Source organism: Salmo salar, chromosome ssa22 (assembly GCF_905237065.1).
Source record: "Salmo salar chromosome ssa22, Ssal_v3.1, whole genome shotgun sequence".
In the NCBI taxonomy this organism is placed as follows: Eukaryota; Metazoa; Chordata; class Actinopteri; order Salmoniformes; family Salmonidae; genus Salmo; species Salmo salar.
This window is the reverse complement of record NC_059463.1, coordinates 649,274-672,519: the sequence shown is the minus strand read 5'-3', so window position 1 is coordinate 672,519 and position 23,246 is coordinate 649,274. Positions and strand designations below refer to the sequence as shown.

At 41.6% G+C, this 23,246-nt stretch overlaps 1 protein-coding gene across 1 annotated transcript; it reads right to left on the bottom strand.

The window, feature by feature from the left end:
* Positions 1-96: 96 nt before the first annotated feature.
* LOC100194597 (adenosylhomocysteinase) lies at positions 97-21,335 on the bottom strand. The gene is given in 10 exon segments (NM_001142321.1): positions 97-888; positions 2,663-2,857; positions 2,965-3,082; positions 3,567-3,654; positions 4,412-4,619; positions 4,922-5,034; positions 10,748-10,900; positions 11,830-11,905; positions 16,339-16,529; positions 21,244-21,335. Coding segments are annotated over 10 exon segments (1,302 nt in total). The 5' UTR covers positions 21,272-21,335; the 3' UTR covers positions 97-756.
* Positions 21,336-23,246: the final 1,911 nt, after the last annotated feature.

Sequence of the window (23,246 nt, the reverse complement as noted above, 5' to 3'; positions counted from 1 at the left end):
TTGCAGCATACGTTGCATTATTTCAACTCTTGCGTTTGCCATACGTCAATGGAACACAAGTTCATCCTTTTTGAAAATAAGAGAATTACAAGCCAGTAAAATTGTATCTTTATTGCATCACATTTCAGTGCAAGTACTGTAGGAAATGCAACACTTGGGATAAACAACGTAACCGTTAAACATGGCCATATATGTTCCACCAGACCACAGCCCATTCGTCACAGTTCCGCTAAGAAAACAGAACAGGAAAGCACTTGGACGTTTTCTGTCCCATCAGCCAGAATCCTAGACTTACAAAATAAGCAAATGGGGAAACTGAGTAAGTGTGTTCTTTAAGACAGGCAAGAACTGCTTTGGTGGTACTTCGGAGTTTCTCCGTAAGACAATGATATGAAACCAGCACTTATTCCCATATTAGCTATGGTGTATATGTAAACTTGAATAGTATGGGGATTTTCAACTAAAAGCATCAAGTTTTTTACATGATCAAAGAGGGAATGCAATTTATAACAAGAATAATGCCTTTAGAAGCAATTTAGCACTTGTTACTTGAAAGGCGAAGGAGCTCTGGTTGGAATCTAAAAGGTATGTAGAACGGGCAAGACATTTGAAAGGGTAGTTGAAGCAGAGCATTAGCAAAAATGTCCTAACCTCCAAAAGACTCCTACCCAAACCCACGTGTCCATGCGCCACCATACCACCATCAGACCCCCACCATGAGTCTGGGCCGCTGCTTGGCCACCTTCCTTACATTTCTCAATAGCGGTAATGGTCAGGCTTGAAGGGTCCTTCGCGGGGCAGTCCCAGGTATTTGGCCTGCTTATCTGAAAGCTTGGTCAGCTTGACACCGAGCTTGTCAAGATGGGCAGCAGCCACCTCCTCATCCAGCTGCAGACAAGAGAAAAGGATTTCACAAGTCAAATTCTGAATAAAAGTTTCCTTACACTGGGACAAAACACGTCGATTAGTTACGGGGTTCAATCACTCAAAACCACATTCACCCCACCAAACAAAAAATTAACATGCTTTGTTGCTCCCAAGCAGTTGGGTCAAAAATCACAGGAAAAATGTCAAAACTGGCCTCAATGCCAAGAGCAGACAGAATCCAATGGAGCTGTCAAAACAAGGCCGTCAAGACAAGGCTGAACATTAGGTTTTTAGCAACAGAAGAATGATATATCAGAGGGGTGGTTCTTCTATTTGACAGACCATGTATTCTTAAACAAAATAAATAAAAACACATTCTCTCATGGCAATAGGTTGACCTCTTAGGGATGGGTTAAGTTAGCAGCTGGAATGTTTTTTATCACATGGGGTACGGTTCGTGATGCTATGGACAGAATTCCTGCTAGTCGGCAGACACTCAAGAGAACCTTCCCTGGCTTAGTTCCCATCTTCTCATGAGTATATCTCTCAGCTCTGAGCATATGGCTTCAGTTAAAGGCCTTAAGATGTTCACCACAACCCATGTGTCACTCAGTGCAAAATGACACTGTAATGCAAAATTTCTGCCCCAAGTACAGAGAGCCTCATTTGGCTACCCATTTCAGAGGTAATCATTAATCCATTTAGCCTAATTTCAATTTCTTTGAATAGTCACAAGACATAATATACACATTAAAAACTATGCCCAAAAATCTAAAATGTACAGTGAAAGCAATGATGCCCAAATCCAACATGGGCTATTAACAATTCTGCCTTAAAGGACACAATTTGATAGTGAAATTGCCAATTCCCAGTCAGATGGTAGGACTGTCAATAGTCGAGCATTAAAGGGCAATTCCACTACTTTTCAACTTAATTTTCAGTACAATACCAGTGTTTACATATGTGAAAACAGAACACACTTACATTTTGTAGAAAATAAAATTGAAAAGTTCTACCCAATCATTTTCAAACACTAAGATTCGTGGAGACATGGGGAGCAAGGAAACTCATTGCAGTTTTTGAAAAATCAATGTTTTTCTTCATTTTAATCCTACCCGGTGATGACAGAAGCCTTTTTTTTTTTAGGACCTCCTGACCTTAACACCAGATCAACGAAACACGCCATTTTCACATACTGTATGGAGACACTGGTATGGTGCTGAGATAATGAATAGGTTGAAAGTGGCAGAATTTGCCTTTAAAAACAACTCAAGCAGAGATCAATAAAATATGCATTACACAGTTCTGCAAACTGAATACAGGCTACTCTGTAATGTTAATGGAGCATACTTGATTACATACTAACTGCAAAAATGCATGTCTAATGCTCAGAACTGCAAAAATCTACTTGTGTCCACCTGGTATTTTTCCAGTCTGAAACCTGTTCATTTCGATCAAGGGTTACAGCATGGTCAACTTTGGATACAATGCTTGCTTTCTAGAGAATACCCCACTCAAGATTTCTATGTCTTATCGCAACATTTCTTCCTAATAAACTGTATACAGCTCCAGGCACTGAAAATATTGAACCCTTTTTAAAACCCTGCAACATATACAGGTCGTGACAAACTATCGCTATAAGTCGCAAGACTAGAGCGCCATATTGCGCACGCATTGCAGCATTTGTTCTGCCAAATTCACAGTGCAACACAACTTTAGTTCCCGCAACCGCATAGCTACATAATACACATCAATCTTGTGGAAATTGGAAACGTTTCTTCGCTCAATGGCTCACCTTCTTGGGCAGGAAGTAAACTCCCAGGGGGTACTTGCTGGTGTTCTTCCACAGCTCAATCTGGGCCAACACCTGGTTGGTGAAGGAGTTGCTCATGACAAAGCTGGGGTGACCCATGGCACAGCCCAGATTAACCAATCTGCCCTCAGCCAGCACGATGATGTGGCGGCCACTCTTCATGCGGTAGCGGTCCACCTGGCGGGAGGAGAACGTTGGTATAGGACAATGGCCAAAACTCAAGAGATAAATTACTGTAGACTAACCACACACACACTAAATGTGCTCTGTATGTCATGTCTTACCTGTGGCTTGATGTTTATCTTCTCGGCTGCGTTGGCGTTAAGCCAGTTCATGTCAATCTCACAGTCGAAGTGGCCGATGTTGCAAACGATGGAGTCGTCTTTCATGTGCTCAAAGTGTCTGGGGAACACACCAGTGTACACATTAATGTCCTGTTGTAGACACGGCAGCAGTTGCATTTCAGAGAAGGATGCTGTTGCCCCTAAAAACTCAGAAATGTCTACTGGTTGTAGAAAGATGATCGAGTTTCCCCACTTGAAAGAATGAAAATCAACCAATAGGAAGCTCTACTTAAATAACTTAAGTTAATGTTAAAACTCAGATTCCCAGTTTGATGGCACGTGAATGCAGCATCAGGTCAGCTTTAAGTTTCCTCCACTAATGGGAAGGGTTATAGGCTAGTGGGCAATCTTCAAAAAGGATTAGGCGAGAATAAGCCGATCCGAGATCTGTACCTAGAGGTAACTTCTACTCAATGCATGTGTGTTGAATAGAATCACTGAATTGAGGAATAATAACGAGGTAGGATTTAACTGTTCTTCTGATCAGACAGTGCTGAACACAAGTTGCATGGTGCTCTACAGGTCTCCAAAATGATACCTACTTGCCCAAAAGAATGTCCTCACAGCCAGTGGTGGTTACAAAGATGTTTCCCTCCTTGCAAGCCTCCTCCATGGTGGTGACTTCGTATCCTACAACATTATCACAAAATACAATTAAATACTACACAATAAGGCCTCCCGAGTGGCGCAGTGGTCTAAGGCACTGCATCGCAGTGCTAGCTGTGCCACTAGAGATTCTGGGTTCGAGCCCAGGCTCGGTCGCCGGAGGAGGCCCATGGGTTTGGCCGGCAGGGATATCCTTGTCTCATCGTGCACTAGCGACTCCTGTGGTGGGCAGGGTGCAGTGCACACTGACATGGTTGCCAGGTAGACGGTGTTTCATCTGACACATTGGTGCGGCTGGCTTCCGGATTGGATGTGCATTGTGTCAAAAAGCAGTGTGGCTTGGAGGACGCATGGCTCTCCACCCTCGCCTCTCCCGAGTCCGTACGGGAGTTGCAGCGATGAGACAAGACTGTAACTACTACCAATTGGATACCACGAAATTGGGGAGAAAAAAAGGGGTGAAACCCCCCCCAAAAAAAATATGGACAAAAATGTATAATTAGTAATCAATAACTTAAGCTCAAATGTAAAAGGTGAACTCGCTGCTGCAGTGAACAAATGAGATGGGGTAAAGCATAAATTATTGGCACGTCACTTATAACATGGCCCTGAACTTAAAAACAGTTCTCTCAATTTTATTTGCCAGGCACCCAAGATAAAGGAACACACACCTATAACCTACTTTCTATGAGCTGTTGAATCTCCAAGAACGTCCTGGGATAATGTAAATTAAATCCAAACAATAACGTTGTCATATAACCAAACTTAAAAAGGTACAGACCCTCCATGGCAGCCTGCAGGGCGTTGATGGGGTCAACCTCTGTGACGATGACTCGGGCACCAAACCCACGGAGGGCCTGAACGCAGCCCTTGCCAACATCACCGTAACCGGCAACAACCGCCACCTTCCCGGCGATCATCACGTCTGTGGCCCGTTTGATCCCATCAATCAGAGACTCTCTGCAGCCGTACAGGTTGTCAAACTTGCTCTGAAAGAGCGATGGTATTAAGAGAGGGAGTTACTGTATTGGAACTTAGTACCGCTGCCTACTCAAGAGGATGCAACATTACAAAATGCGCAAGTATAAATGCATTTTATACTAACCAACGAAGGTTGGATAAACCATGCAATTGTATCAGTTCTATTAATGACCCATCTATATTAATTCAGTTTACATTCTACATGTTGCTCTCCCATTTAATACATTGCATTCACCAGCATAATTTAATGGCACCATTAAGAGCAGAGGATGTATGCATGGCTCTACTATGGGAGGACGAGTGGGTCTACCTTGGTGACTGAGTCGTTGACGTTGATGGCTGGGATCTTGAGGTCGCCGTTCTTCATCATCTTGTACAGGTTGTGCACCCCGGTGGTGGTCTCCTCAGACACCCCCTTGATTCCTGAGGGGAGACAATTAACATTGTCAAACATGGTCAAAACAATGTTAAATTAAGACCATTTGTCATGGCATTCACATCTGGTACGTGGCACCAAAACAATGGTGGAAAATTATCAGGACCATAGCCGTATCTCTCCCGAGTTAACTTGCCATTCATAGTAGTTAACATTACAAACAGCAATCAAGTCTTCAATCCAAAGTAACATTCCCCCGGTACTGCATTTAAGTTAATGGTCACTGTTAGAGTGCCTGCTGCATGTTGCTTGCCAAATCCCTTTAGTTATGAGGTTCTCTCAGTATAGGCTTTGTGGAGTAATGCTGCCACCTAGTGTACAAGACTCCAACCAACAGCCCTGGAGACAATTACAGCAGTACGACCCTTGCAAAAAATACATTGTAAAACTTGACTCGAAATTGGGCAATCCCACTTGTAGATCAGGGATTTTTCACCTTAATATGCTCAAGCGGATCCTCGCCAACAGACTTGGAAGTTGTAGCTGAAAATAGGTCAAATTAGGGGCAGTTAAAGGGGAGAGTCAATGAAACCAACCATGGAAGTACAGTAAATTGGAGCAATTTCGGTGGGTAGCCCCAACCAGGACACAAACCCAGGCCCAGCAACTGTCTTTACAAAACCTTAACGGTTAAACCAAGAGGTTTGAACCTATTGACAGACTCATTAGACGTCGGGTCATGGTTGCTACACCACCCCAGTTGTTCGGAAGAGAGTGCCCCCCCCACGACCCACTTTTTACACCAATGTTGCAAATTCAGGGGGGGGGTATCACCGACCAGGATTAAAATGAAGAGGGCCAACTGAAATTTGACTTACGCTTTTACCCAAACCCCTCTGAAAAGACAAGTACAGTAGGCAAATATTCAGACCTCTTAACTTTCCACATTGTTAAATTAGCCTTATTCTAAAACTGAATAAATTATTCTCAATCTACACACAATACCCCATAATGACAAAGAAAAAAAAAAAAAAGGTTTAGAAATGTCTGCAAATGAATTCAAAAAAAATAATAAAAAAATAAATAAAACAGAAATACCTTATTTACATAAGTATTCAGACCCTTTGCTATGACTTGAAATTGAGCTCAGGTGCATCTGGTTTTCATTGATCATGCTAGAGATGTTTTTACAACTTGGTAAAAACATCTGTGGTAAATTCAATTGCTTGGACATTATTTGGGAAGGCACACGCACCTGTCTATATAAGGTCCAACAGTTGACAGTGCATTTCAGAGCAAAAAAAATAAAACCATTTTTTTTAAATTGTAAAAAATAAATTGATCAAAGGAATGGTGCGTAGAGCTCAGAAAAGGATTGTGTTGAGGCACCGATCTGGGGAAGGGTACCAAAAAATATTTGCAGCATTGAAGGTCCCTAAGAACACAGTGGCCTCCATTCTTAAATGGAAGACATTTGGAACCACCAAGACTCCCCCTAGAGCTGGCCATCCAGACAAACTGAGCAATCAGGGGAGAAGGTCACCTCCCTGACCAAATCCCATGTACCCGAAGGTCACTGACAGCTCTAGAGTTCCTCTGTGGAAATGATCTACCTTCTGGTAGGTTCTCCCATCTCTGCAGCACTCTACCAATCAGGCATTTATGGTAGATCATTTAGCAGACGCTCTTATCCAGAGCAACTTACAGTAGTGAATGCATACATTTCATACATATTTTTTTTCTTCTCCGTACTGGTCCCCCGTGGGAAACGAACCCACAACCCTGGCGTTGCAAACACCATGCTCTACCAACTGAGCCACACGGGACCATGGAAGATGGAAGCCACTCCTCAGTTAAATTTTTTATTTTACCAGGTAAGGTGACTGAGAACACATTCTCATTTACAGCAACGACCTGGGGAATAGTTTCAGGGGAGAGGAGGGGGATGAATGAGCCAATTGTAAGCTGGGGATGATTAGACAGCCGTGATGGTATGAGGGCCAGATTGGGAATTTAGCCAGGACACCGGGGTTAACACCCCTACGCTTACGATAAGTGCAATGGGATCTTTAATGACCCTCAGAGTCAGGACACCCGTTTAACGTCCCAACCAAAAGACAGCACCCTACACAGGGCAGCGTCCCCAATCACTGCCCTGGGGCGTTGGGATATTTTTTTTAGACCAGAGGAAAGAGTGCCTCCTACTGGCCCTCCAACACCACTTCCAGCAGCATCTGGTCTCCCATCCAGGGACTGACCAGGACCAACCCCTGCTTAGCTTCAGAAGCAAGCCAGCAGTGGGATGCAGGGTGGTATGCACATGACAGCCCACTTGGAGTTTTCCAAAACATACCTCAAGGACTCAGACCACGAGGAACAAGATTCTCCGGTCTGATGAAACCAAGATTTGATCTTTGAGCTGAAAGCCAAGCAACCCGTCTGTAGGAACCCTGGCACCATCCCTACGGTGAAGCATGGTGGCGGCAGCATCATGCTGAGGGGATGTTTTTCCAGTGGCAGGGACTGGGAGACTAGTCAGGGTCGAGGGAAAGATGAACGGAGCAAAGTACAGAGTGCTCCTTGATGAAAACCCGCTCCAGAGCAGGTCCTCAGACTGGGGCGAAGGTTCACCTTCCAACAGGACAACGACCCTAAGCACACAACCAAGACAGAGCAGGAGTGGTTTTGGGACAAGTCTTGAGGGGCCCAGCCAGAGCCCGGAATTGAACCCGATCAAACATCTCTGGAGACCTGAAAATAGCTGTGCAGCGACATTCCCCATCCAACATGACAAAGCGTGAAAGGATCTGCAGAAAATAAATGGGAAGCGCTGCAAATACAGGTGAGCCAAGCTTGTAGCGTCATACCCAAGAAGACTAAGCTGTAATCACAGCCAAATGTGCTTCAACCAAATAAAAGGTCTGAATACTTATGTAAATGCCCTAATTAATTTTTTTAATACAAACCTGTTTTTGCTTTGTCATTATGGGGTAGTGTGTAGATTGAGGGGGAAAAAAATATTTAATCCATTTTAGAATAAGGCTGTAAAGTAACAAAACGTAGAAAGAGTGAAGGAGAATACTTTCCAAATCCAATGTACAAGTTTGAGAGGTGCGGGGGCTGCCACACTGGGTGCCCAGGGAGCTGTTGTTGTGGGGGGTTAAGTGTCTTGCTCAAGGGGACACTGGCAGGCAATGGCATCTAGGATTTGATCCCAACAACCCTCTGGTTGCCAGCTCACTTCCAACCAGATTATTCCCCAAATTCACTACAATATATTTTTACGGTTGATTTCATTGACTCTCCCCTAATTTACTTATTTTTAGCTACACTAAGTCCTTTGGAGGGGATCAGCTTGAGAAAATCAAGGTGTAAAATCACTGATCTTACAGTTCATTTCCATTAAGACAACCCACATTAGTGGGCAGCCAGTGTTATGTTAATGTAGTCTAGTGTTTCGCTCAGGAGTGTGACAAAGACTTCTGGTGATCAGAATCAAACTCAGAAAGACTGTTGCTTTATGAGAATGTTTAAAAAGTTCAGTTAGCCATTGTTAAGTAAATGCCAGCTAAAAAGCCTCACCCAGGGATGAAAACTGGTGAGGGACAAAAAGGTGACTTTTGCACTGAAACATGCAAAAACAAACAATTATCCCTGCTCGGGGGAAATGCAGGTTTTAACTAATTAAACAAATACGATCTACATGATCAGTCTGTGTAAAATAAAGTGGTTAATGTGAACCACTTTATTAAAAAAAATGTAAAGAAAGCAATGTAATTTGTTGCCTAAACTTTACTGCAAATGACACTGAAGTCTTGAGAAAAATCCACTAATATTGCAGTTAGCCATGACAACCCTTATAATAGAACGCGTGACCAAACACACCTAAATATTGCACTTGTGAAAAAAACAAAGTAGAAATAGAATGAAACAGGCATTCTATTGTTGCTCTATTATATAGTGGCCACTATAGGTGACGTCGATCAAGTGCACAAGGCTACATGTGTGGAAAAATAAACGTTCACCGAGTATATATATATATATTTTTTTTTTATTATCCGCCTCACTCACGTGTTACTGTGAAGTTCAACACAACAAAAACATCTTACACTTTCTGCCTGTGTACAGCTATTCTACTATGTGCCAGCTGAGCATGATACCCTTTGTTGGCATAATGGATCTCTTTCAGGCAGAGCGTAAGGGAAAACAGTTAGTTAACATTTCACACAGATTGCCAGGGTCCAGTGAGCAACTAACGCATTATAACTTGAGGAACGGTGTTCCAAAAATCTCGCCCCTGCCAGAACCACCCCATCCCGCATGAACACACACTCAGTTTTTCATTCCTGCAACTTGCTTGCTAGTTGGGATTTCTGCTCTTCACTCAGTTGTCAGTTTAGCCGACATTTCACTGATCTTAGTAGCAGAAAGCATGTTTTATTTGTGTCCTTCAAGTCAGCTGTCAATGATCACGTTACGCTGCGTTTCATTTTAATTTTATGGCGGTTTGGTCGTGGGGAAGGCACTAGTAATGTCTGCAGTTTTAGGTTTGGCTATTTGTATCGGGTGTATTAGTCTATAAATAAATCTTTGCCAAAATTTGTCATCTCTCCCATGTCTTATTCGATTAGTAGATGTTCTGAAATGTTTGCCTGCCTGCATTTTACTTCCTCTGTTTAATATAACACACATACATTAATTATTCATTTCGGTTGCCTATCCTGATGAAGTTTGTTCTATAGAAAGTATTTAACTGATGTGTGCCACCGAAAGTATTTGACTAGTTACAAAATTTAAGGAAATTAGTGGGGGGGGTCCCCACCTATCTTGGGACTGCAAGGCCTGGCACACTTCATAATCATTTTGGTAGCTAGAAATCTCAACTAGCAAGCAAGTCGCAGGAATGAAGAATTGAGTGTGCGCGTTCACACGAGGGGGGGGGGAATTCTGGCAGGGGGGAGATTTTCGGCACAACACCGGCATAGCACCATTCCGACTCAAGAGAAATTAACTTAGTTGTACTTGTTCACTCACTCGTATCTGCCCTCTCATTGGCTAGAAGGCTCTCACCTGATCTCGCCTTTCATCTTTGAGAACATGCATTTCCATTGTTAGAGCAGTCACTACTATCTTGTCAATATAATAGATCTTCGATATTTCCTACCTGCAGCAACACTAGTGGACAATGCAGAAAGCACCAGTAAAAGCACAGTGCCTCAAAACACCCATAAGCCAAGGCAAGTCCCAACTAACCCTCAGACACTTCACAGATCTGTAAACATCAGAGTCCAAAACGTGTATGCACAGCAGTGTCCTAGAATATTGGACCAGTTGGCTTTCATACTTTTGGTATTCTCAGCACTGCTCAGGCCACTTCTCCAACCGTCACCACATTCAAATGAATAGATGTGTACGTGGAACCCTGTTTGGTTGGGGATTTTGGGATGTGCATCCCCATGGATGGTGGTCTCAGAGCAGCCTAGCTATGTCACAATGGGATGCCGGACTAGCGAGTCTGCGGACTCAATTACACTGAAAGCAAAATTGGCGCTCAACCACTAGACAACTTTATTAAACCTACCCAGATCTGGTGGGGCCAAGGGGGAGGGAGCAAATTGGGACCAGTAAATCCTATTTTCCTCCCTATACCTTTAATGTTTGCAGATCTGTAAGGTGTAACAATACAGTGCCTTGTTTCATTAATGAAGCTGCCCCATCTGTGAGGCCCTGACGGTTGTCAGAGGTAGCTAGCTCCCGTACCTGACAGCAGTTTGGGGTACTTCTTGTGGACCATGTTGGTAAGGTCACCGCCATCGTCCAGGATCATGTTGAGGGGCTGGCCATCCTTCCAGTAGATGGTCTGCTCAATGCACCACACATACTCCTCATCGGTCATGCCCTTCCAGGCGTACACTGCAATGAAAGAATCAGAGTTGAGGAGAGACTGCTTTGCAATGGCAGAGACAAGGGTTGTGGTCTATAGGCATGAAGCAGAAGAAAACGTTCTAAAAAGGCACTACCAATTGGAACATTCATTTTCATCTAACATTTTATCCATTAGGTGAAGTTCTTTTTAGTGAAACAAGTAATACATTCTTGGCTTATGATCAAATTCCTTGACAAATCCAACTACTGTCGTTAACTGAAGTGTGAAGAGCTTTCCAAAACTCATTTGACACATAATGGGCGCGTTCCAGGTCCCCCCCCCACAGTCACACTGGGCTACGGATCACGCCTGGAAAAGTGTTACTCAGGAATCACGTCAACCTATGCCATTCGAGGCTTTGAACAGCGAGCGGCTGAAACCTGGCTATAGCTCAAACCAATTAAGCATCCCACTGATGCAGACACCTCGTAACTTCTCACCCAGAACACCACTCGAGTGTTACGTCATTACATTTGGAAAACCACACAGGAAATATCCTCTTGAACTTCAGATTGACATGACTGCCAGGATAATGTTGCGCTAAGCAATGGTGACATCTCAGAGAGACATCCTAGGATGAATGTTAAGCAAGGAATATAGGCGTTCTCCTGAATTAAATAAAATTGGACTATGCAACACTCCCCATTTAAGGAAAAATGAATGTTCTACTTTATCGAGTGTGATATATATATATATATATCTATCTATCACATGATACCAGTGTATAGAGGGTGAACAACAGGCTTATTTAGCAGAACACTCTGCCCCATAGGCCTTAAAAGATCAATTGAGGACCCTTGTGTACTTCTGGTCTGCCTTCTCTTACTGTTGCACAAGGGCCAAGTGAGAGCCGGTAGAAACCAGTGCTAAACACAGAGCAGGTCTTGGGGTATTATAAACAAACAGTTGTGTGTACCTGGAACACCAGTTTTGGCAATGGCTGAAGCGGCGTGGTCCTGAGTGGAGAAGATATTGCAGCTGGACCATTGAACCTACAAAAGAGATAAACGGTCACAGGTTGACTAGGACACTCAGTACGCACTCCCACACAAGTCCTTTTGTAATTCTCAGAACATTGCTTACTGACAGATAACGAGTCCATTTAAATTGTGCTCACTTGGTGCAGTGAGTGGGGAAGGAGGTTGCTACTGTTACCACGGGCTAGACGTCAGATACATACAGACATACGTCAAAAGTTTTATAACATCTACTCATTCAAGGGTTTGTTAATTTAATTTTTTACTATTTCATCATAGCGCCTGTTGGTTTTTGCGACTGCACTTGAAACTGTCAAAGTTCTCAATTTTCCATATTGACTGACCTTCATGTCTTAAAGTAATGACAGACTGTCGTTTCACTTTGCTTATTTGAGCTGTTCTCACCCTTAAAATGTGGACTTGGTCTTTTACCAAATAGGAAGGGCGGGATATACAGAAGATTGACTATCTTGTCACAACACAACCGATTGGCTCAAACGAATTAAGGAAAGAAGTTCCACAAATTAACTTAAACCACACCAGTTAATTGAAATGCATTCCAAGTGACGACCTGATGAAACTGGTTGAGAGAATGCCAAGTGTGCAAAGCTGTCATCAAGGCAAAGTTTGGCTACTTTGAAGAATCTAAAATATATTTATTTGTTTAACACATGATTCCATGTGTTATTTAATCGTCTTCACTATTATTCTACAATGTAGAAAATAGTACAAATAAATAAAAACCGTTGAATGAGTGTGTTCTAAAACTTTTGACCGGTAGTGAGTGCATGCATGTATAGTGCATTCAGAAATGAATCACACCCGTTCCCTTTTTCTACATTTTGTAACATTACAGCCTTATTCTAAGATGGATTAAGTACTTTGTCCTCAATCTACACACAATGACAAAGAATACAGGTTTAGAAATTTTTGCAGATCAAAAAATTAAATTAAATACAAAGCTCAGGTGCATCCTGTTTCCATTGACCATCCTTGAGAGATGTTTCCACAACTTGCAGACCACTTGTGGTAAATGCAATTGACCGGACATGATTTGGAAAGGCACACCTGTCCATTTAAAAAAAGGTCCCACAGTTGACAGTGCATGTCAAAACAGAAACTAAGCCATGAGGTCGAAGGAATTGTCAGTAGAGCTCCAAGAGAGGATTGTGTCGGGGCACAGATCTGGGGGAAGGGTACAAAAAAAATAAATAAAAAAATAAATGTACGCAGCATTGAACATCCCCAATAACAGCGGCCACTATCATTCTTAAATGGAAGAAGTTTGGAAGGGCCTTGGTCAGGGATACGACCAAGAACCCAATGGTCACTTACAGAGCTCTAGAGTTCCTCTGTGGCCAAGACAACGCAGGAGTGGCTTTGAGACAAGTTTCTGAATATCCTTGAGGGACCCAGCCAGAGCCCGGACTTGAACCCGATTGAAAATCTCTAAAACCTAAAAATAGTTGTGAAACGACACTCCCCATTCAACCTGACAAAACTTGAGGATCTGCAGAGAATGGGAGAAACTCCCCAAATACAGGTGTGCCAAGCTTGTAGCGTCATACCCAAGAAGACTAATCGCTAACAAAGATGCTTCAACAAAGTAGTGAGTAAAGTAGAGGTCGACTGATTAATCGGAATGGCCGATTTCAAGCTTCCATAACAATCGGTAATCGGCATTTTTTGGACACAGATTGTGGCCGATTTCTTTTACCATTATTTAACTAGGCAAGTCAGTTAAGAACACATTCTTATTGTCAATGACGGCCTAGGAACGGTGGGTTAACTGCCTTGTTCAGGGGCAGAACGACAGATTTTTACCTTGTCACCTCTGGGATTCGTTTTTGCAACCTTCCGGTTACTAGTCCAACGCTCTAACCCCGCCTTACATTGCACTCCACGAGGGGCCTGCGTGGCAGGCTGACTACCTGTTACGCGAGTGCAGCAAGAAGCCAAGGTAAGTTGCTAGCTAGCATTAAACTTATTTTATAAAAAACAAATCAGTCTTAACATAATCACTAGTTAACTACACATGGTTGATGATATTACTAGTTTATCTAGCGTGTCGTGCGTTGCATATAATCGATGCGGTGCCTGTTAATTTCTCATCAAATCATAGCCTACTTCTCCAAGCGGGTGATGATTTAACAAGCACATTTGCGAAAAAAAGCACTGTCGTTGCTCCAATGTGTACCTAACCATAAACAACAATGCCTTTCTTAAAATCAATACACAAGTATATATTTTTAAACCTGCATATTTAGTTAGTTAATATGGCCTGCTAACATGACATTCTTTTAACTAGGGAAATTGTGTCACTTCTCTTGCGTTCCGTGCAAGCAGTCAGGGTAAATGCAGCAGTTTGGGCCGCCTGGCTCGTTGCGAACTGTGTGAAGACCATTTATACCTAACAAAAACAAATTAATTTGCCAGAATTGTACATAATTATGACATAACATTGTACAACCTTCAATGTAACAGCAATATTTAGACTTAGGGATGCCACCCGTTAGATAAAATATGGAACGGTTCCGTATTTCACTGAAATAATGTTTTGTTTTCCAAATAATACGTTTCCGGATTTGACCATATTAATGACCTAAGGCTCGTATTTCTGTGTGTTATTATGTTATAATTAAGTCTATGATTTGATAGAGCAGTCTGACTGAGCGGTGGTAGGCAGCAGCAGGCTCGAAAGCATTCATTCAAACAGCACTTTCGTGCTTTTGCCAGCAGCTCTTCAAGCATTGAGCTGTTTATGACTTCAAGACTATCAACTCCCGAGATTAGGCTGGTGTAACCGATGTGAAATGGCTAGCTAGTTAGCGTTTCAATCGGTGACAGCACTCGCTCTGAGACCTTGAAGTAGTTGTTCCCCTTGCTCTGCAAGGGCCAAGGCATTTGAGGAGCAATGGATAACGATGCTTCGAGGGTGGCTGTTTTCGATGTGTTCCTGGTTTGAGCCCAGGTAGGGGCGAGGAGAGGGACGGAAGCTATACTGTTAAACTGACAATACTAAAGTGCCTATAAGAACATCCAATAGTCAAAGGTATATGAAATACAAATGGTATAGAGAGAAATAGTCCTATAATAACTACAACCTAGAACTTCTTACCTGGGAATATTGAAGACTCATGTTAAAAGGAACCACCAGCTTTCATATGTTCTGAGCAAGGAACTTAAACATTAGCTTTTTTTATATGGCACATATTGCACTTTTACTTTCTTCTCCCAACACTTTGTGTTTTGCATTATTGAAACCAAATTGAACATGTTTCATTATTTATTTGAGGCTAAATTGATTTTATTGATTTATTATATTAAGTTAAAATAAAAGAGTGTTCATTCAGTATAGTTGTAATTGTCATTATTACAAATAAAGAAAAATCGGCATCGGCTTTTTTTGGTCCTCCAGTAATCGGTATCAGCGTTGAAAAATCATAAAATCGGTCGACCTCTAGAGTAAAGGGTCTGAATACCGGTAAATGTGATTGTATTAAAAACTTTTTCAAAAATGTCTTACCCTGTAATGACAAAGTAAAAATAGGTTATTGTGTGCAGACTGAGGAAAACTACTTAATCCATTTTTGAATATGGCTGTAACGTTTTGGCTTTGTCATTATTGGGTATTGTGTGTAGATTGCTGAAATAATGTGTTTTAATACATTTTAGAATAAGGCTGTAACGTAACAAAATGTGGAAAAGTCAAGGGGTCTGAATACTTTCCGAATGCAGTGTAGGCCTGGACATTTTCATAAGCGACTCGGTCAATGACACTTGACAGTTGCATCAATACAAAAAATGGAAATGTAATGTTCACCATCAAGATTCAACTAACAATTCACATTTATTGAGATCAAATTAGCATCTGCTTAATCCAACTGAATGAGTTGGACTTTGGGCTGACCAAATTAATCTAAAGTGTTGTGGTGGATGGCTACCACAGGGGCAAATCCACAGTGACTTACATTTAGTTGACACGGTCAACCGAAACACTTGTGTGGACTTCTCCATTCCCACGGTCATGATGCCTTAGCAAAAACAAGCTAAGGTTTAGCTGCGTCTTTGCCAAAAGAGGGTCTTATTCAAATAAGTTTCATTTCCCTTCTTGCAGTGATTTTCAAACCTGCAAGATTGAGACCTGCTTTCCAATTCTAATATGACCAACCAAAAGAATCTGTTCGAGACATAACTCAGAACCCAGGATGAACTCGTTATGCCTGACCAGAGTCCTAACCCAATACAAGACGTTCCAGCACACTGCTCACACAAAGTTTCACTTTTATTTGAAATAGAACAGTTCTTTGTCAGATAATGTGATGAAGGTCAACAGACCAAGATGTTAGCATTTAAAGTACACAAGTGACACTTGAGGCTACATGCAGTGTGCAGGAAAGTATCTAGTCAAACCTTAGAGGAAGACTGCATGGAAGTGTGTCTCTCACCTCGGCTCCAAGGGCAGTGAGGGTCTCAATGAGCACGGCGGTCTGCAGGGTCATGTGGAGGCAGCCTGCAATGCGGGCACCCTTCAGGGGCTTGGACTGGCCGTACATCTCCCTCATCTTCATCAGGCCGGGCATCTCGTTCTCTGCAATGTCGATAGCTTTGCGACCCCACTCCGCCAGGCTGATGTCAGCTACGGAGGGGGAAAAATACATTCATAAATAAACAGGTTCTGCATGTTGATTAAGTGATAGTTCAACATATCAGAGCTTCTCAGACCTCAATGTTAGTTAGAAAAGGGTATGCACCTTCTAAAGTGCTCAAATAAGCCAGAGTTTATCCTTCAAATATTTGGGGTTCTGAACTTTTATTTGAGTAAACTATCACTTTAAGTCCAAGTTCAGCTACTTCTGAATAACTGAGATTATGTATACTGAACAAAAATCTAAAGGCAAACCGTAAAGTGCTGGTCCCATGTTTCATGAGCTGAAAGAAGATCCCAGAAATGTTCCATACTCGCAAAAGGCACATTTCTCTCAGATGTTGTGCACAGATCTGTTTACATCCCTGTTAGTAAGCATTTTACCCTTTGTCAAGATATGTCACACCTGTCAGGTGAATAGATTAAGTAGATGATTAAACAGCATGTTCATTACATAGGTGCACCTTGTGCTGCGGACAATAAAAGGCCAGTAAAATGTGCAGTTGTCACAACACAATGCCACATGTCAAGTTCGGGGAGCGTGCAATTGGCATGGAAAGTCCACTAGAGCTGTTGCCACAGAGCTTAACTTTTTAAGGTATAGAGGGCAGTATTTTCGATTTCGGATGAGAAGTGTGCCCAGAGTAAACTGCCTAATACTCGGGCCCAGAGTCAAATATTGGCAAATTATTAGTATGTTTGGAATGAAAACACTCTGAAGTTTGTAAAACTGTTTGAATGATGTCTGTGACTATAACAGAACTCATATGGCAGGCAGAAACCTGAGAAATCCAACCAGTAAGTGTGAAATCTGATGCTCGTAGTCTTTTCAAGTCATTGCCTATCTAACACAGTGACTTAGGGTTCATTTTGCACTTCCTAACGCTTCCACTAGATGTCAACAGTCTTTAGAACCTTGTTTCAGGCTTTTGCAGTGAACAGAGAGCGAACAAGAAGGCCGGGAAGTTGGCGACTCAGGAAAGCACGAGTTCATTGGCGCGCATTCACATGATGTAGCTGTGTTCCATAACGTTTTTCAAGACATTGGAATCGTCCGGTTGGAATATTATTGAAGTTTTGTTAAAAAGGCCGTAAAGATTGATGCTATACAACATTTGACATGTTTCTACGAACGTAAATATAACATTTTTTGACTTCGTCGTGAAATTTTGGCCGCGCTTCCTACATTTGGAGTAGCTTACTGAATGCGCAAATGACAAATTATGGACTTTTTAGAACTAAACATTTATTGTGGACCTGGGATTCCTGTAAGTGCCTTCTGATGAAGATCAAAGGTAAGTGAATATTTAATGCTATTTATGATTTTAGATGACTCCAATATTGCCTGATGTATTTTTCTGAGCGCCGTACTCAGATTATTGCAAAGTGTGCTTTCACCGTGAAGCTTTTTTTAAATCTGTCACAGCGGTTGCATTAAGATGTTAATCTATAATTCTTTGAATAACAGTTTAATATTTTATCAACGTTTATGAGTATTTTTGTAAATTGTTGTGCTCATTCAACGGAAGTTTGAGGCAAAATATTTTCTGAACATCACGCGCCAATGTAAAATGGGGTTTTTGGATATAAATATGAACTTTATCGAGCAAAACATACATGTATTGTGTAACATGAAGTCCTATGAGTGCCATCTGATGAAGATCGTCAAAGGTTAGTGCTTCATTTTAGCTGTATTTCTAGTTTTTGTGACCCCCTCTCCTGCTTGGAAAATGGCTGTGGTTTTTCTTGTGTTGGCACTGTCCTAACATAATCTAACTTTATGCTTTCGCCGTAAAGCCTTTTTGAAATCGGACAATGTGGTTGGATTAAGGAGAGATGCATCTTTAAAATGGTGTAAAATAGTTGTATGTTTGAGAAATTAGAATTATGAGGAGATTGTTGTTTTGAATTTGCCGCCCTGATATTTCACTGGCTGTGTCCCGCAGGTCCCACGCAGCCCATAGAAGTTAATGTTCATTTCTCTACCATAAGCCACCTCCAACATAGTTTTAGAGAATTTGGCAGTACGTCTAACCGGCCTCCCAACCGCAGAGCACATGTAACACCAGCCCAGGACTTCCACATCTAGCTTCTTCAATTGTGGGATCGTAAGAGGATGGGGGACATGACTGTGCCCCTGCCCAGCCATGTGAAATCCATAGATTAGGTTCTAATTTATTTATTTCAGTGGACTGATTTCCTTATATGAACTAACTCAGCCAAATCTTTGAAATTGTCGCATCTAAAAAAAAAATTCAGTATAGGTTGATCAAGTCTAAACCGTCCATGATCATTTCCATCCCTTAGCATCTCCTTCACTTCGTGGCCATTGATTTGAAAGAATTAGCAATTTAACCAAAACTCATTGCGAGTGGTCATCTCATGATCTATTGAGATCAAGCTGTGGTTTAGGAGAGCGGGCTGACAGTGAGAGTAGTTTGTCTTAAAATAAGACACTGGCAGCTGCTTTGCACTGGCTGAACGCGTTTGGGAGTCAACATCAGTTGCAGCTTCCACCGACTACTGGGTCTTAACAGCTGCAATCCAACACTGTGCTCTTCAGAGGTCTCCTAACTGAACAAAGCACATTCAAATAGACGGTAAATGTTACTGAACATTACTGCTTTGTGAATAGACAGTCAGCCGCCACAGGGGATTTCAAAACTCTCCGACGCTGCCTAAACGCTCTGTATAAAAACGCAAATATGCCTCGGACATGATAGTTAAATTCCAAATGTGTCAAACTTTCATATAAGCAAGAAACAATTGTTCAAATACAATACACTTACTGTACACAGATTAGAAATGTTGCACCTGGCTGTATTTTCAGAAAGAGGAAATCAATGGTCCAATGGAAATTTGAGCGCAAGGTGATAAGATGTCACATAGTAAATGTATCTAAACTGCACACAGAACGTATATTTTGTATTTAAAAGATTCTCGCTTATGATAGCTCCAAAGGTTTCCAAACCCGCATCGAAAGACAAAGCGTTGGGATTAAACAAAGAATCTGGATTTATTGTTCACAAGGGAGCCAGCTGTGATCAGTACAATCAACTGAGAACCCATGGGGTGCCAGCTGTTTATCTTGGCCAGGTCGCAATTGTAAATGAGAACTTGTTCTCAACTTGCCTACCTGGTTAAATAAAGGCGAAAAAAAAAGCCAAAAAAATAAAAAAAATAAAAGGGTATACACCACTAGGTTAGAGTTAAACTGAACCTTACTCCTGTACGCCAGTCAGATGCGGTGAGCCAGAATATGTGCCAACTGCAAACAACCACACTGAACTGGAGCAGTCCAGCTTGCGTCAAGTGTCCAAAATAAGTCCACACCCTGCAAAACTATCAAGACTGAGGCAAAACATAGGCTGCTCAAACGTAGCCATGGATATTATTCCAGGATGTTTTGAGATCATTTTTTATAAGTGGAATAAAAAAAATGAAATAGGCCTAGTATACATATTGAGTGAATGATACAATGCTAAAAGTATCGTTTGGGCAACTCTGACCAAGAAAATTGTGGAACAAAGTCTAAGGCAGCCATCAAGCAATTTTCCTTGGTACCTTGGACACCCCCCCAATTGAATTTTACATTTAAAGTGGTCATGCAGGGGTCATGGTTAGGGCACTAACCATCAAGCCATTGATTAACTTTCCCTCATCTATTACAAAAAAAATGTTTAAAGTGTCAAGGTGACAAGTGAGGACTGAAAAATACTAGGTGAGACGTTTTAAAATGTTATGTAACCAATTAAGACACAGACTGGTAGAAAGGTGAAATACTAAATGGTTACATACTGTAGTGTCACTTCATCGAACCCTTCCAAGCAAGTGTGGGGATTTTTCCCCTTCATACATAGGTACTTTCAAACAAGTGTAGTCATTGTCACCAAAGTCAGAAGCTTAGAATTGTTTTATTTTACCTTCATTTAATTAGGAAAGTCAGTTAAGAACACATTCTTATTTATAATGACGGGCATTTTTTTTATCTCAACAAATCTTAACTTGTGCCCAATTCCCTCCAAAATTGAACCATAAAAAAAAAAACTCAGTATGGATTTAGTGCAGAAACAATAGCACACTGTTATAGTGCCCTGCTTTGCCTGCTGTGCCAGACTGCCTGTCAATCAATGAAAACTGGCGGCTCCACACGCTGACATTTAGGTTATGTAGTTTTACTACCAAGTTCCGAATATGAACGAAAGCACCAAACTCGACTAAATGGACTACAACTACCAACAACTTAGAAATACGTATTCTGAATGAAACCATGCTTGCGGGCCAGTGTTATGTTCGTCATGCCGATTCTATTCGTTCTGTAACAAAACTTGCATTTTACCAAATTATGTAATTTACATTCTTCAATTTCTGTTAGCGGTTATGCATGGGCAAAGCGTTGTAAAAAAAATTATGTATAACAAGAAGGCAGCAGGGAAATGGACCATGTGTTCCACCTCAACTGGATTATTCACGTTTATAAATACCTGTGCAAATGTTTTGTTAGCTAAATGTCCAAAGATAAAATGTTTGCTAACTAAGTTATTTTAGAGTCAGACAAATTACGCACTAGCTAGCCAATTGAAGGCTAAAATCAATGCTACGCGACAGCATTAGCCGGCTAGCCACCCGGTAATCCACAATAAATGAAGGACTTGAAGATCGCGTGTATGATAAAGAATAGAAATAAATGTAAATTCATACTGACCAACTTTGAAGGGCAGTTTCTCGGACATGATTGTCTTCTTCTGGATCGTTCAGTCGTGGTCGCTGTATGGTTGTTACTGCCTGGCTTTGGACAGGGACAGAGAAGGAGGGAACGATAGGTGTGAACTTGAATTTAAGTAGCCGTCATTTGCCCTTTTGTAATATTCATGAGTTCCCATGCCAATCTTCCACCTTACGATTCCAATTGGCTGAGAATGTTCCTGCCCCGTGTGAGAGGAAACCCATAGGCTCTCACAGCCACCGGGAGTGGCAGCCAATAGGAACCCGAATCCCAAGGTGGGTGTGTTGCTCAACAGCAGAGAGGAAGAGCCAAAGCTGCAGCCCTATATGGCAACCAAAGCGCTCTGCTATAGGTAGACGGTTTTTGATTGAGCTGGGGGGGGGGTTTCTTCCGTTTTTAAACCATAGGATGAGTCGTATTTCACTAACACTTTTACACAAATAATTGTACATTTCAGCTATAAAACTGCTGATTGTTTATTTTTTATTAAAAGTACTGATGATAGGTGTAGGATACTGTTGCGTCGTAGGTTGTATCCGTGTGTTTACTGTCACCCTGATATTGGCTAGTTATCTACTTCCTATGTAGTTAACGTGTTTGTCAAGCAGGAGTGAAGGGCACTTTGTCCCGATTGTTGCCGTAGTAGATTTAAGCAATAAGGCTTGAGGGGATGGCCACGACTAAGGGCCGTTCTTGGCCATAAAGCACCTCGGGGTTTGTGGTATATTGCTATTATAAACTGGTTACTAAAGTAATTAGAGCTGTAAAAATAAATGTTTTGTCATACCCATGGTATAGAGTCTCATATACCACAGCTGTCAGCCAATCAGCATTTAGGGATGGAACCACCCAGTTAACAATATGAATTACAGTGACCTCTAGATGGTTAACAATATTAATTACAGTGACATCTAGATGGTTTAGTATATGAACTTCAAATCTTTATTTCCCAACTGCTTTTTCTATAATCCTAAAGGCTCTATCATTTTCCAAACCTTGTATTCTGATGCATTCATGCCCACCATAGAATTAGGAAGCTGCTATGAAGATTTGAAGTTTATATACTAAATATACTCGCATTCACTAAATGTGAATGCGAGTATATTTAGGTGATTTAAATTATTAAACTTTTAGAAGGTTAGTAGGAAAGGTACTGTGCCAAAATCTTGCCAATCCATTCATTATTCTACTAACTATGACTGAGTGTGAGACATGTTTTCCATAATGTACGTTTCATCATATACATTCCAACAAAGAACACCATCACAAATAGTGTTTCACAATTTAATCAGTGAGGAGACAAATTGCAAAGGTGTCAGCCAGTATTTGAAGTATCTAAATATAGCATAACCTACCAATCAATGTATATCAAGTGCCGTGGAGGGCACAATCTTACAATGTTGCAGTCCAGAAATGAGAGCTTTACCATCTATGCCAAAAGCCTGGGCCTCTGATGGCAACTGTAGAACTGTCATCAACAGATGCTTCAGTATTCCCCCTTCTCTCTAGGAGCATTTGTGTGCTCAGGCCCCATAGGTGTATCGAAAGGATCCCACCCTGGTCACCAATGTAGCTGACAGGTGCCTTAGCAGAATGAAATCTAAAGCTTGTGTGGTCCAGAGACATGAACTCTAGCATCTATGGCAAAACCTGGGCTCCCGACAGGGACAATGGAAAGAATTCTCCCCACTACATGTTACAATAGTAAAATAATCTGTTTCTCACCTGTTAAACTGATTCTACATTGAATTTAGTCTTTGAGATGATCAAACAAGCGCTTGTATCAAGAGGTGGGACCAAATCACTATTATTCGAGTCACAAGGCCTGAGTCTCAAGTCAAGTCCCAAGTAGAACAGGTCAAGACTGGAGTTAATTCCAAGTCGTGCATTCTATGAGCAAGTTGAGTCGAATCACAAATTTAAATCAAGTCAAGTTTAAAAAAAATCTACATGCAATGACTTGTTCAACTTCAAATCTTTGT